Source organism: Bombina bombina, chromosome 2 (assembly GCF_027579735.1).
Source record: "Bombina bombina isolate aBomBom1 chromosome 2, aBomBom1.pri, whole genome shotgun sequence".
NCBI classification, from domain to species: Eukaryota; Metazoa; Chordata; class Amphibia; order Anura; family Bombinatoridae; genus Bombina; species Bombina bombina.
The window spans coordinates 187,347,319-187,360,611 of NC_069500.1; the positions used below are offsets into that span (position 1 = coordinate 187,347,319).

Genomic DNA, 13,293 nt, shown 5'->3' on the forward strand with positions numbered 1-13,293 from the left:
CCTGTTGGGAATCTGGTGCAGGGCACATTGCCTTTCGAAGTCCGCCAAATATTCATCAATCCCTGTCTCGCTCTCTAGGAAGGGTCGAAATGCCGCATAGGGTATCTTGGGCCTCCCAGCATTTTCGACAGGGATGATTACCTGCGGGGCTTCAGCATTGCGGTGTGCGTTCGCTAGGTTGAGTTCGTGGGCTCGAGTCTCTCGTATATCCTTGTCCGCTTCCGCCATCAACTGCTGTACCAATTCCATGGAGGGGTTCGGCCCGTACAGTGAGAGCCTCTCCCGAACAATCCTGGTTTTTTCGTCACTAATCGTGGTCGGTGTTTCCGCCATTGTGAAGCTCTGATCCAGTTCGGTCAATTCTGCGATCAGCTCTCTCCTCGGCCGGTTGCTGGCGTACCCCCCTCTGCTTTCAAGTAAATCCTTTAGGGTTGTACGCTTCAATTTTTCGTAAGCGCTCTCCATCCGTTCTGTACCTCTCCTAGGAAATCCAGGAAAAATCCCACCGCTGCCGCCAAATGTTACGGTTACCCTTAGTCTCGCTGAGAGATGGACCGCTTAGTAGCCTGGATTCCTATTGCTGAAGAGGGGAGAAACTGCTTTCCATAGTATTCTATATGAGTCTCGCAAATGTAGAATAATCCCCCTTAGCTGTAGTACAGCTAGGATACCCTTCTGCCCACAAAAACGAGTCAACGCTGCGATTGAGGGACAACCAAGAACTGAGGACTGGGATGCCCAGCCTGCTTTTTATTTAGGTTACATGCACACAGGGCACTCCCAGGGGGGGAAGCATAAAATCCCCCATCACACATTTAGACAAAGCCCTTGGACAGGCCACCGCAGATAACAAGTACACACAAGAAAACAATTGAGTCCTTCTTATCACCTAGCAGTGAATGCTTATCACAAACTTAATTACAGTACACAATATGCTAGGAAACCTGCCTCAGAAAATAGTTTTCTCAAAACTGAACAGAGTTAACCCTTTATGAAATGATACTTGTTACAGTTTTCTTGGAGCCCTTCTTAGGCGCTGGCTTGGCTGGTTCAGGCATTGCTGCTGGGAAATAAGTTTCTTCACAACAAAATAACTAATGCTTCTGTAACAGATACCAATACCAAAGCTAAAGTACACGGATGAAGGGAGGGACAAGGCAGGTACTTAAACGGAAGGTACCACTGCCTGTAAAACCTTTCTCCCAAAAATAGCCTCAGAAGAAGCAAAAGTATCAAATTTGTAGAATTTTGAAAAAGTATGAAGCGAAGACCAAGTCGCCGCCTTGCAAATCTGTTCAACAGAAGCCTCATTTTTAAAGGTCCATGTGGAAGCCACAGCTCTAGTAGAATGAGCTGTAATCTTTTCTGGAGGCTGCTGGCCAGCAGTCTCATAGGCTAAGCGGATTATGCTTTTTAGCCAAAAAGAAAGAGAGGTTGCCGAAGCCTTTTGACCTCTCCTCTGCAGATGTTTGACGAAAATCTTTAGTAGCTTGTAAGTAAAACTTTAAAGCACAAACCACGTCCAGATTGTGTAATAGACGTTCCTTCTTTGAAGAAGGATTAGGACACAAAGACGGAACAATCTCTTGATTGATATTCTTATTAGATACCACCTTAGGTAAAAACCCAGGTTTGGTACGCAGAACTACCTTATCTGCATGGAAGATCAGATAAGGAGAATCACATTGTAAGGCAGATAACTCGGAAACTCTACGAGCCGAGAAAATAGCTATCAAAAAAAGAAATTTCCAAGATAAAAGTTTGATATCTATGGAATGAAGAGGTTCAAACGGAACCCCCTGAAGAACTTTAAGAACCAAATTTAAACTCCATGGTGGAGCAACAGGTTTAAACACAGGCTTGATTCTAACTAAAGCCTGACAAAATGCCTGAACGTCTGGGACATCTGCAAGACGCTTGTGCAAAAGAATAGATAGCGCAGAAAGCTGTCCCTTTAACCCCTTAATGACCGCAGCACTTTTCCATTTTCTGTCCGTTTGGGACCAAGGCTATTTTTACATTTTTGCGGTGTTTGTGTTTAGCTGTAATTTTCCTCTTACTCCTTTACTGTACCCACACATATTATATACCGTTTTTCTCGCCATTAAATGGACTTTCTAATACCATTATTTTCATCATATCTTATAATTTACTATAAAAAATTATAAAATATGAGGAAAAATTGAAAAAAAAAAACACTTTTTCTAAATTTGACCCCCAAAATCTGTTACATTTCTACAACCACCAAAAAACACCCATGCTAAATAGTTTCTAAATTTTGTCCTGAGTTTAGAAATACCCAATGTTTACATGTTCTTTACTTTTTTTGCAAGTTATAGGGCCATAAATACAAGTAGCACTTTGCTATTTCCAAACCATTTTTTTTCAAAATTAGCGCTAGTTACATTAGAACACTAATATCTTTCAGGAATACCTGAATATCCCTTGACATGTATATATTTTTTTTTAGTAGACAACCCAAAGTATTGATCTAGGCCCATTTTGGTATATTTCATGCCACCATTTCACCGCCAAATGCGATCAAATAAAAAAAATCGTTCACTTTTTCACAAATTTTTTCACAAACTTTAGGTTTCTCACTGAAATTATTTACAAACAGCTTGTTCAATTATGGCACAAATGGTTGTAAATTCTTCTCTGGGATCCCCTTTGTTCAGAAATAGCAGACTTATATGGCTTTGGTGTTGCTTTTTGGTAATTAGAATGCCACTAAATGCCACTGCGCACCACACGTGTATTATGCCCAGCAGTGAAGGGGTTAATTAGGGAGCATGTAGGGAGCTTTTTGGGGTAATTTTAGCTTTAGTTTAGTGTAGTAGACAACCCCAAGTATTGATCTAGGCCCATTTTGGTATATTTCATGCCACCATTTCACCGCCAAATGCGATCAAATTAAAAAAAAACGTAAAATGTTTCACAATTTTAGGTTTCTCACTGAAATCATTTACAAACAGCTTGTGCAGTTATGGCACAAATGGTTGTAAATGCTTCTCTGGGATCCCCTTTGTTCAGAAATAGCAGACATATATGGCTTTGGCGTTGCTTTTTGGTATTTAGAAGGCCGCTAAATGCCGCTGCGCATCACACGTGTATTATGGCTAGCATTGAAGGGGTTAATTAGGTAGCTTGCAGGGTTAATATTAGATTTAGTGTAGAGCTCAGCCTCCCACCTGAAACATCAGATCCCCTGATCCCTCCCAAACAGCTCTCTTCCCTCCCCCACCCCACAATTGTCCCCGCCATCTTAAGAACTGGCAGAAAGTCTGCCAGTACTAAAATAAAAGCTATATATATATATATATATATATTTTTTTTTTTATTTAAAAAAAAAGCATATTTACATATGCTGCTGTGTACGATCCCCCCTTAGCCCCCAACCTCACTGATCCCCCCCAAACAGCTCTATAACCCTCCCACTCTAACTTGATAGGCGCCATCTTGGGTACTGGCAGCTGTCTGCCAGTACCCAGTTTAGATGAAAAAATTTCTTTATTTTTCATTTTGTAAGCATTTCTGTAGTGTAGCTTCCCCCCACACAAAACCAACCCCCCACCCCTCCACGATCTCTTTTTGTGCTTTTGCACAAACAAGATTAGGCCAATTATTACTTAAATTTTTTTCCGTAGTGTAGCGGTTCCCACCCGCTCCCGCCCCGTGCACGCGCCCACCCGCCACCCTCCGTGCGCGCCCCCGGCGGTGCCGCCCCCGATCCCACCCCCCGTCACTTAACACAGCACACCGATGGCCGCCCACCCGCCTCCCAAGTCGGCTCCCACCCACCAACGATACCGGCCATCGATGTCCGGTGCAGAGAGGGCCACAGAGTGGCTCTCTCTGCATCGGATGGCCATGTATGGTTATTGCAGGATGCCTCCATATCGAGGCATCACTGCAATAACCGGAAAGCAGCTGGAAGCGAGCAGGATCGCTTCCAGCTGCTTTCCACACCGAGGACGTGCAGGGTACGTCCTCAGGCATTAACTGCCTTTTTTTTGAGGACGTACCCTGCACGTCCTCGGTCATTAAGGGGTTAAGGAACTAGCTGACAATCCTTTCTCCAATCCTTCTTGGAGAAAAGATAATATTCTGGGAATCCTGACCTTACTCCATGAGTAGCCCTTGGATTCACACCAATAAAGATATTTCCGCCATATCTTATGATAGATTTTCCTGGTGACAGGCTTTCGTGCCTGAATTAAGGTATCAATGACTGACTCGGAGAAACCATGCTTTGCTAAAATCAAGCGTTCAATCTCCAGGCAGTCAGCCTCAGAGAAATTAGATTTGGATGGTTGAAAGGACCTTGAAGTAGAAGGTCCTGTCTCAGCGGCAGAGTCCATGGTGGAAAGGATGACATGTCCACCAGATCTGCATACCAGGCGCTATCAAAATCACTGATGCTCTCTCCTGCTTGATTTTGCCAATCAGACGAGGGAGCAGAGGAAACGGTGGAAACACATAAGCCAGGTTGAAGGACCAAGGCGCTGCTAGAGCATCTATCAGCGTTGCCTTGTGGTCCCTGGACTTGGATCCTTAACAAGGAAGCTTGGCGTTCTGGTGAGACGCCATGAGATCCAGTTCTGGTTTGCCCCAACGATGAACCAATTGTGCAAACACCTCCGGATGGAGTTCCCATTCCCCCGGATGAAAAGTCTGTCGACTTAGAAAATCTGCCTCCCAGTTCTCTACACCTGGGATATGGATAGCTGATAGGTGGCAAGAGTGAATCTCTGCCCAGCGAATTATCTTTGAGACTTCTAACATCGCTAGGGAACACCTTGTTCCCCCTTGATGGTTGATGTAAGTCACAGTCGTGATGTTGTCCGACTGAAATCTGATGAACCTCATTGTTGCTAGATGAGGCCAAGCCAGAAGAGCATTGAATATCGCTCTTAGTTCCAGAATGTTTATTGGAAGAAGTGACTCCTCCTGAGTCCACGATCCCTGAGCCTTCAGGGAGTTCCAGACTGCACCCCAACCTAGAAGGCTGGCATCTGTTGTCACAATTGTCCAATCTGTCCTGTTAAAGGTCATACCTTTGGACAGATGGACCCGAGATAGCCACCAGAGAAGAGAATCCCTGGTCTCTTGATCCAGATTTAGTAGAGGGGACAAATCTGTGTAATCCCCATTCCACTGACTGAGCATGCATAGTTGCAGCAGTCTGAGATGTAGGCATGCAAACGGCACTATGTCCATTGCCGCTACCATTAAGCCGATTACTTCCATGCACTGAGCCACCGAAGGACGAGGAATGGAATAAAGAACACGGCAGGAATTTAGAAGTTTTGATAACCTGGACTCCGTAAGGTAAATTTTCATTTCTACAGAATCTATCAGAGTCCCTAGGAAGGAAACTCTTGTAAGGGGGGATAGAGAACTCTTTTCCTCGTTCACCTTCCACCCATGCGACCTCAGAAATGCCAACACTATGTCCGTATGAGACTTGGCAATTTGGAAGTTTGACGCCTGAATTAGGATGTCGTCTAAATAAGGGGCCACTGCTATGCCCCGCGGCCTTAGGACCGCCAGAAGCGACCCCAGAACCTTCGTAAAAATTCTTGGGGCTGTAGCTAGCCCAAAGGGAAGAGCTACAAACTGGTAATGCCTGTCTAGGAAGGAAAACCTGAGAAACCGATGATGATCTTTGTGTATCGGAATGTGAAGATAAGCATCCTTTAAATCCACTGTAGTCATGTATTGACCCTCCTGGATCATAGGTAGGATGGTACGAATAGTCTCCATCTTGAATGATGGAACTCTGAGGAATTTGTTTAAGATCTTTAGATCCAAGATTGGTCTGAAGGTTCCCTCTTTTTTGGGAACTACAAACAGATTTGAGTAAAAACCCTGTCCCTGTTCCTCCTTTGGAACTGGATGGATCACTCCCATAACTAGGAGGTCTTGTACACAGTGTAAGAATGCCTCTCTCTTTATCTGGTTTGCAGATAATTGTGAAAGGTGAAATCTCCCTTTTGGGGGGGAAGCCTTGAAGTTCAGAAGATATCCCTGGGATATAATTTCCAACGCCCAGGGATCCTGAACATCTCTTGCCCACGCCTGGTCGAAGAGCGAAAGTCTGCCCCCTACTAGATCCGTTATCGGATAGGGGGCCGTTCCTTCATGCTGTCTTAGAGGCAGCAGCAGGCTTCTTGGCCTGCTTACCCTTGTTCCAGGTCTGGTTAGGTCTCCAGACCGTCTTGGACTGAGCAAAAGTTCCCTCTTGTTTTGCATTAGAGGAAGTGGATGCCGCACTTGCCTTGAAGTTTCGAAAGGCACGAAAATTAGACTGTTTGGCCCTTGATTTGGACCTATCCTGAGGAAGGGCATGACCTTTTCCTCCAGTGATATAAGCAATAATCTTCATCAAACCAGGCCGGAATAGGGTCTGCCCCTTGAAGGGAATGTTAAGCAGCTTAGACTTTGAAGTAACGTCAGCTGACCATGATTTAAATCAAACAGAGAAACTTCAGCCAACGGGCTGTAATAAATGAGTATAAATGGACCAGTGCAGAGTCCCCGGTACTAAGTGACACTTGTAAAAGCCTTTAAACAAATAAGTAACTCACCCCACTCTAGCCAGTTCGGTTATCCACTTAGCAGTATCGCTGCCCAAAGTACAGCCGCCTCTGTGCCGCTTCCGAAGATCCAGACTTCAATTGAGCGGCTCACAGGGCCTCAGCTGTAATCCGTGTGCTCGTCGGCTTGAGTGTGGGTGTGTGGCTATACGTCACGAGTATTCCTCCAATGGCAGGAGTTATTTGTGGAGGTGCTGCAAACTTAGATCCGCTCCAGGCTGTAGCATCAGCTGATGGGTCGGTAAGGACTGGAGTAATCAGCAAATAGAAAAGGAGACACCGACATCCATCTTACTTGTAGATAAAATTGTTACACTTTATTAGACAAAGTTAAAAAGTGAAGAGACAACACAGCAAATGAACATCGAGTCAGACGTGGGCGCAGCACACAGGCATACGCGTTTCGGAAAAGGATTCCGTAGTCACAGCCTGACATGCTACCCCACACACCTGTTTAAAAACCCCATGGGCTAATATAATTGGTTAAAACAGGAACTACCCCCATAGACTCTAGCCAATAGGACATGAATTAACATATACAACAGTTAATCCTAATTAACACTTCATTATCTCTGTGGCCAGCATATGTGCTATACACAATAAACAACCATTGTAAATAGAGGTGCATATGTATAAACATGTTAGTATAACTAAATGACAGTCGCAATCCTAATGTGAAATTATATAAAGATAAGATATTAAAGATATAGCACCAGGGAGATTTTTATAGCTACTACATTATTTAAAATAATTTATAAACAAAGTAGTAAACTAAATAAGTGAATAAATACTAGGTAAGTTAGAAAGGGCATAATGAGAAATTTTGTGTGGTGAAATAAACACCATGAATACTTAAAGGGATTTCTTTAAAGGAGGGATCATAATACAAGTGAAGGATGCACAAAATGTATATCGTAGTATGCAGTAAAGGGGATGTATAGGTATCAGGAGGGCTCCTTATGCTCTATATAATTAGAGATACTGACATGTGAGCTATTAGAAGATAAATACAAATACAGTCATTAGTGTACAGAGCCAATATTGGCAGAATATTATTCCCAGTGATTAATGATATCAAATCTGGAGTTCAGACCTTTGGGTAGTCTGCTTTCAAGGGTAAATATCCAATATGCTTCCCTTCTAGCCAATATTGTATCTATATCACCACCCCTAGGGGGCCTAAGGACTTTTTCTATAGCACACCATGAGAAATATCTCAGATCGTTATTATGAAAAGAGCCAAAGTGTTGTACTATTGGAGTGCTGGCCTTGTTCATTTTAAATGACGATAGATGTTCTCGTATCCGGGTATTGAGGTCCCGTGAGGTGAGACCTACATACTGTAGTTTACAGTGTGAACATTCTATAAGGTAAATGGCATATTCTGTGGTGCAGTTCATACAGGTACCAATATCATACCTCTTGTAAGTGAAAATACTGGAAAAATTCCGTGTCACATGAACGTACTCACAAGGTTTACACTTGCGCCGACCACATTTGAACATGCCAGTATGCCTTAGCCAGGATGATTGACTCTCAGTATTATTTTTCAATAGCGTAGGGGCCAGGAGATTACCCAGTGTTGGGCTCCTCCTATAGGAGCATCTGAGCCCATTCTTAACAGTATTGACTAGCTTATCATCAGCTGAGAGGAGAGGGAAGTGTCTACGAACTATTTTACAGATATCTTGATACTGTATACTATGATTAGTAACAAAAGTCAAGCCTTTGAAATCATCGTTTTTGGAAGATTTCATATTTAACAAATCCCTTCTCTCTATGGTACTGACAGCAGCTTTAGCCCTTTTAATTGTTGCTTTAGGGTACTTCCTTTCTAGGAGTCTCTTTTCTAAATCAACTGATTCTTGTTGAAATTGTTGGAAACTAGTGCAATTCCTCCTCAGCCTGGTGTATTCTCCCTTGGCAATAGCATATGGAACATGCTTGGGATGGCAGCTAGTGCCTTGAAGGAGTGAATTGCCTGAGATAGGCTTCCTGTAAACGGTAGATTCAATCTTACCATCAGGATTGCCACGCAGTGTAATGTCAAGATAATTTATGGTATGTGGATTAAACTCATAGGTAAATTTCAGATTGAGATCATTGCAATGTAGGTATTCCAGAAACTTGGGAATGGTTTCCTCACTTCCAGTCCAGATGAAGATAAGATGATCTATATACCTCTGGTATAGAGATATATGAGATCTGTAAATATTATTATCTCCAAAGATGTGGTAAAATTCCCACCATCCTAAAAACAAATTTGCATAGGAGGGGGCAAATTTGGCCCCCATGGCGGTACCACATCTCTGGAGATAATAATTGTCTTCAAATTTGAAAAAATTGTGAGTAAGTAGGAATGTGAGTACCTTAAGAATAAAATTCTTTAGGCAATGATCATAATCTGTGAAATTATCAAGAAAGAAAGTGACAGCTTCCACTCCCTTCTGGTGGGGGATGCTAGAATATAAAGAGACAATATCAATTGTCATCCACATGCTAGACTCAGTCCAATTAATGTGCTCAAGTATGTTTAGGATATGCTTAGTGTCTCGAACATATGATAAGAGAGACATAACGATAGGCTGGAGTATATTATCCAGCCATTGAGAGAGGTTTCCCAAGAGTGACTCAACTTCACTGACAATGGGACGACCTTTTATGTCTATAAGGGATTTATGAGTCTTGGGGAAATGATGGAACAAAGGTGTTTTCGGATTATCCACAAAAAGGAATTCAGCTGTATTGCTATCTATACACCCTTGTTCCATGCCTTCATCCAAGAGATGTTTGAGTTCATTTTTATACTCATTTGTAGGATCCCTTCCTAGAATTAGGTAGTCATGTTCATTGTTAAGTTGTCTGAGACCTTCAGCTATATACTGTACTCTGTCCATTACTACAACCATTCCACCTTTGTCTGATTTCCTGATAACCAAATCCTGATTATTTCTTAGGGAAGTCACTGCTTCTCTTTCAGACAAAGATAGGTTAGGTTTGTAGTTGGACCGTCTAGATTTAAGTTCAACCAAGTCATTTTCCACCCTTGAGTGGAAGGTTTCAACAATATTCCCCCTACTTTGTATGGGATAAAATCGAGACTTTTTCTTTAAGGTAGGGCCTCTGCTCCTGATTTAAGCCATAGCGCTCTGCGCGCCTGGATAGCAAAACCAGAATTCTTAGCCGTTAGTTTAGTCAAATGAACAATGGCATCAGAAACAAAAGAATTGGCTAGCTTAAGTGCTCTAAGCTTGTCAAGTATGTCATCCAATGGAGTCGCTACCTGTAAAGCCTCTTCCAGAGACTCAAACCAGAACGCCGCAGCAGCAGTGACAGGAGCAATGCATGCAAGGGGCTGTAGGATAAAACCTTGTTGAATAAACATTTTCTTAAGGTAACCCTCTAACTTTTTATCCATTGGATCTAAAAAAGCACAACTGTCCTCGACAGGGATAGTAGTACGCTTTGCTAGAGTAGAAACTGCTCCCTCCACCTTAGGAACTGTCTGCCATAAGTCCCGTGTGGTGGCGTCTATTGGAAAAATTTTCTAAAAATAGGAGGGGGAGAGAACGGCACACCTGGTCTATCCCATTCCTTAGTAATCATTTCTGTAAACCTTTTAGGTATTGGAAAAACATCAGTACACACCGGCACTGCATAGTATTTATCCAGTCTACACAATTTCTCTGGCACTGCAATTGTATCACAGTCATTCAGAGCAGCTAAAACCTCCCTGAGTAACACGAGGAGGTGTTCAAGCTTAAATTTAAATGTAGAAATATCAGAATCAGGTTGCATCATCTTCCCTGAGTCAGAAATATCACCCACAGAAAAAAGCTCTCCTTCTTCAGCTTCTGCATATTGTGAGGCAGTATCAGACATAGCTCTTAAAGCGTCAGTATGCTCTGTATTTCGTCTAACTCCAGAGCTATCTCGCTTTCCTCTAAATTCAGGTAGTCTGGCTAATACCGCTGACAGTGTATTATCCATGACTGCCGCCATGTCTTGTAAAGTAAACGCTATGGGCGCCCTAGATGTACTTGGCGCCATTTGAGCGTGAGTCCCTTGAGCGGGAGTCAAAGGATCTGACACGTGGGGAGAGTTAGTCGGCATAACTTCCCCCTCGTCAGATTCCTCTGGTGATAAATTTTTTAAAGACAGAATATGATCTTTATTGCTTAAAGTGAAATCAGTACATTTGGTACACATTCTAAGAGGGGGCTCCACAATGGCTTTTAAACAAAATGAACAAAGAGTTTCCTCTATGTCAGACATGTTTATACAGACTAGCAATGAGACTAGCAAGCTTGGAAAACACTTTAAATCAAGTTAACAAGCAAATATAAAAAACGGTACTGTGCCTTTAAGAGAAACAAATTTTGTCAGAATTTGAAAAACAGTGAAAAAAGGCAGTAAATCAAACAAAATGTTTACAGTGTGTATAATAAGCTAACAGAGCATTGCACCCACTTGCAAATGGATGATTAACCCCTTAGTTCAAAAACCGGATCAAATAAACGATATAGACGTTTTTTTAACAGTCACACCAAACTGCCACAGCCTTGCTGTGGGCCTACCTTCCCCAACAAACGATTTTGGAAAGCCTAAGAGCCCTTTAGAGATGTCCTATAGCATTCAGAAGACCCTTGGAGGAAGCTGGATGTCTCAGTCTGTAAAAGTTACTGCGCAAAAAAGCGCTAAACTAGGCCCCTCCCACTCATAGTAACACAGTGGAAAGCCTCAGGAAACTGTTTCTAGGCAAATATAAGCCAGCCATGTGGAAAAAACTAGGCCCCAATAAAGTTTTAACACCAAAGTATATATAAAAACGTTTAAACATGCCAGCAAACGTTTTATATTGTAAATATAAAAGAGTATTACTTCAGAAAGTAAGCATGATACCAGTCGCTATTAAATCACTGTATTCAGGCTTACCTTACATAAATTTGGCATCAGCAGCATTTTCTAGCATTCACATCTTCTAGAAAAATCTTAACTGCACATACCTCATAGCAGGATAACCTGCACGCCATTCCCCGCTGAAGTTATCTCTCTCTTCAGTCATGTGTGAGAACAGCAATGGATCTTAGTTACAACCTGCTAAGATCATAGAAATCACAAGCAGATTCTTCTATTTTTCTGCCTGGAACAAAATAGTACAACTCATACCATTTAAAAATAATAAACTTTTGATTGAAGTAAAATAACAGCTACATTTCACCACTTCTCTCTTACTACCTCCATGTTTGTTGAGAGTTGCAAGAGAATGACTGGGTATGGCAATGAGGGGAGGAGCTATATAGACAGCTCTGCTGTGGGTGTCCTCTTGCAACTTCCTGTTGGGAATGAGAATATCCCACAAGTAATGGATGATCCGTGGACTGGATACACCTTACAAGAGAAATTAACATTTTGGCTGCAGCTCTTAGTTTTAAAACTAGACTTCCTCCACTATTACATCACTTTATGTGAGTTATGACTTATGGTTTATTCATTTTGCAACTGAGCAAAATGCCAATGTTAAAGAAATAAAATGAATCAAATATTAATATACCTTTGAATGTAGAAACGCACACAGAGACATGTCACAATCCTTATGCCTATTTAGGTATTTATCCTTTCTTATAATAGCCTCTCAATGACAGTGAAGTGTTTATCTGTAGGCTGTGGCGCGACTAGACATGATAATTTCAGAGAGTCTGGCAAAAAAAAGTGGAAACTTGAGATGGGATGGAGGTCGCCTTTCTTGCTGTGGAGTCTAGTCAGAGCACCCAGCGAGATACCTGAGTAGCTGGTGCAGACACATGACAGTGGTGAAATATTCCCGCAGCGGAGAAAACCTACAGCATCCGGCATGGAAAAGCAAAAGTCGTTGTACAAATACTAAAACAGAGCAGCAAGAATTTTCCATTGTGGGGTCCCCACCAGGAGTTAACCAGTTACCGAAGAAGTTCTGAGGCGCGGTGTATCTGATCCATCTTATAGAAATATACAGTGGACTTATATTTAACCCCACAAAGTCTCAGAACTATTGAATATTATTCTGTTGCACCTATTTCAAGCTCTGAGACTTTTTACATTAATTCTCCGATGAAGTTTTCACATTTATTTTTGTGCTTTTTATAGTACCACTTCTTAGTGTAACAATAGTCTTAATTATTTTTATTGTGATCTTTTCTTGTGTGTCCTATTTTTTGTGTTTATTTTAAAGTCAGCATTCTTAGCTAGGTAATACAAAAACTGATATATGCATGTGTGCTAAAGATTCAATTTATCCTTTAAGAAAGTAAACCTCTAGCTTTGTTTAGTACTAACATTTCTATATTTAGGCATTTCAATTGCATATAGATAAATCAGTGTACAGTATAATTATGTATAATGCTATAAACTAATACATATTCATTGTTAAGAAATCTTCAGTGACTTACTTTCATTCTCCTCATTGACTTCATTATTCACAGTTTCAACACAGTTCTGAATTTCATTCCAATTTAAAAAGCTTTGACCACAAGCTAACGCTTCTCTTTTGATAGACAACAACATCTGAACATATCTAAAGAAAAAAATAACAGAACAACATATACCCTTGTGTTATCCTCAAAAAAAAACATTCAGCTTGAATGACTAATTAAATTATAAATCATCTAATCATTTAAAATATAAATCAACATGAAGAATGTATTAAATCTTTATC

The 13,293-nt window shown here is 41.6% G+C and overlaps 1 protein-coding gene across 1 annotated transcript in view; it reads right to left on the reverse strand.

Moving 5' to 3' along the window:
- IQGAP2 (IQ motif containing GTPase activating protein 2) overlaps positions 1–13,293 on the reverse strand; it is a 373,896-nt gene that overhangs the window by 275,504 nt on the left and 85,099 nt on the right. The window contains exon 9 of the mRNA XM_053701383.1: positions 13,028–13,152. Coding sequence (XP_053557358.1) covers positions 13,028–13,152 — 125 coding nt within the window. The remainder of the gene's footprint in view (positions 1–13,027; positions 13,153–13,293) is intronic.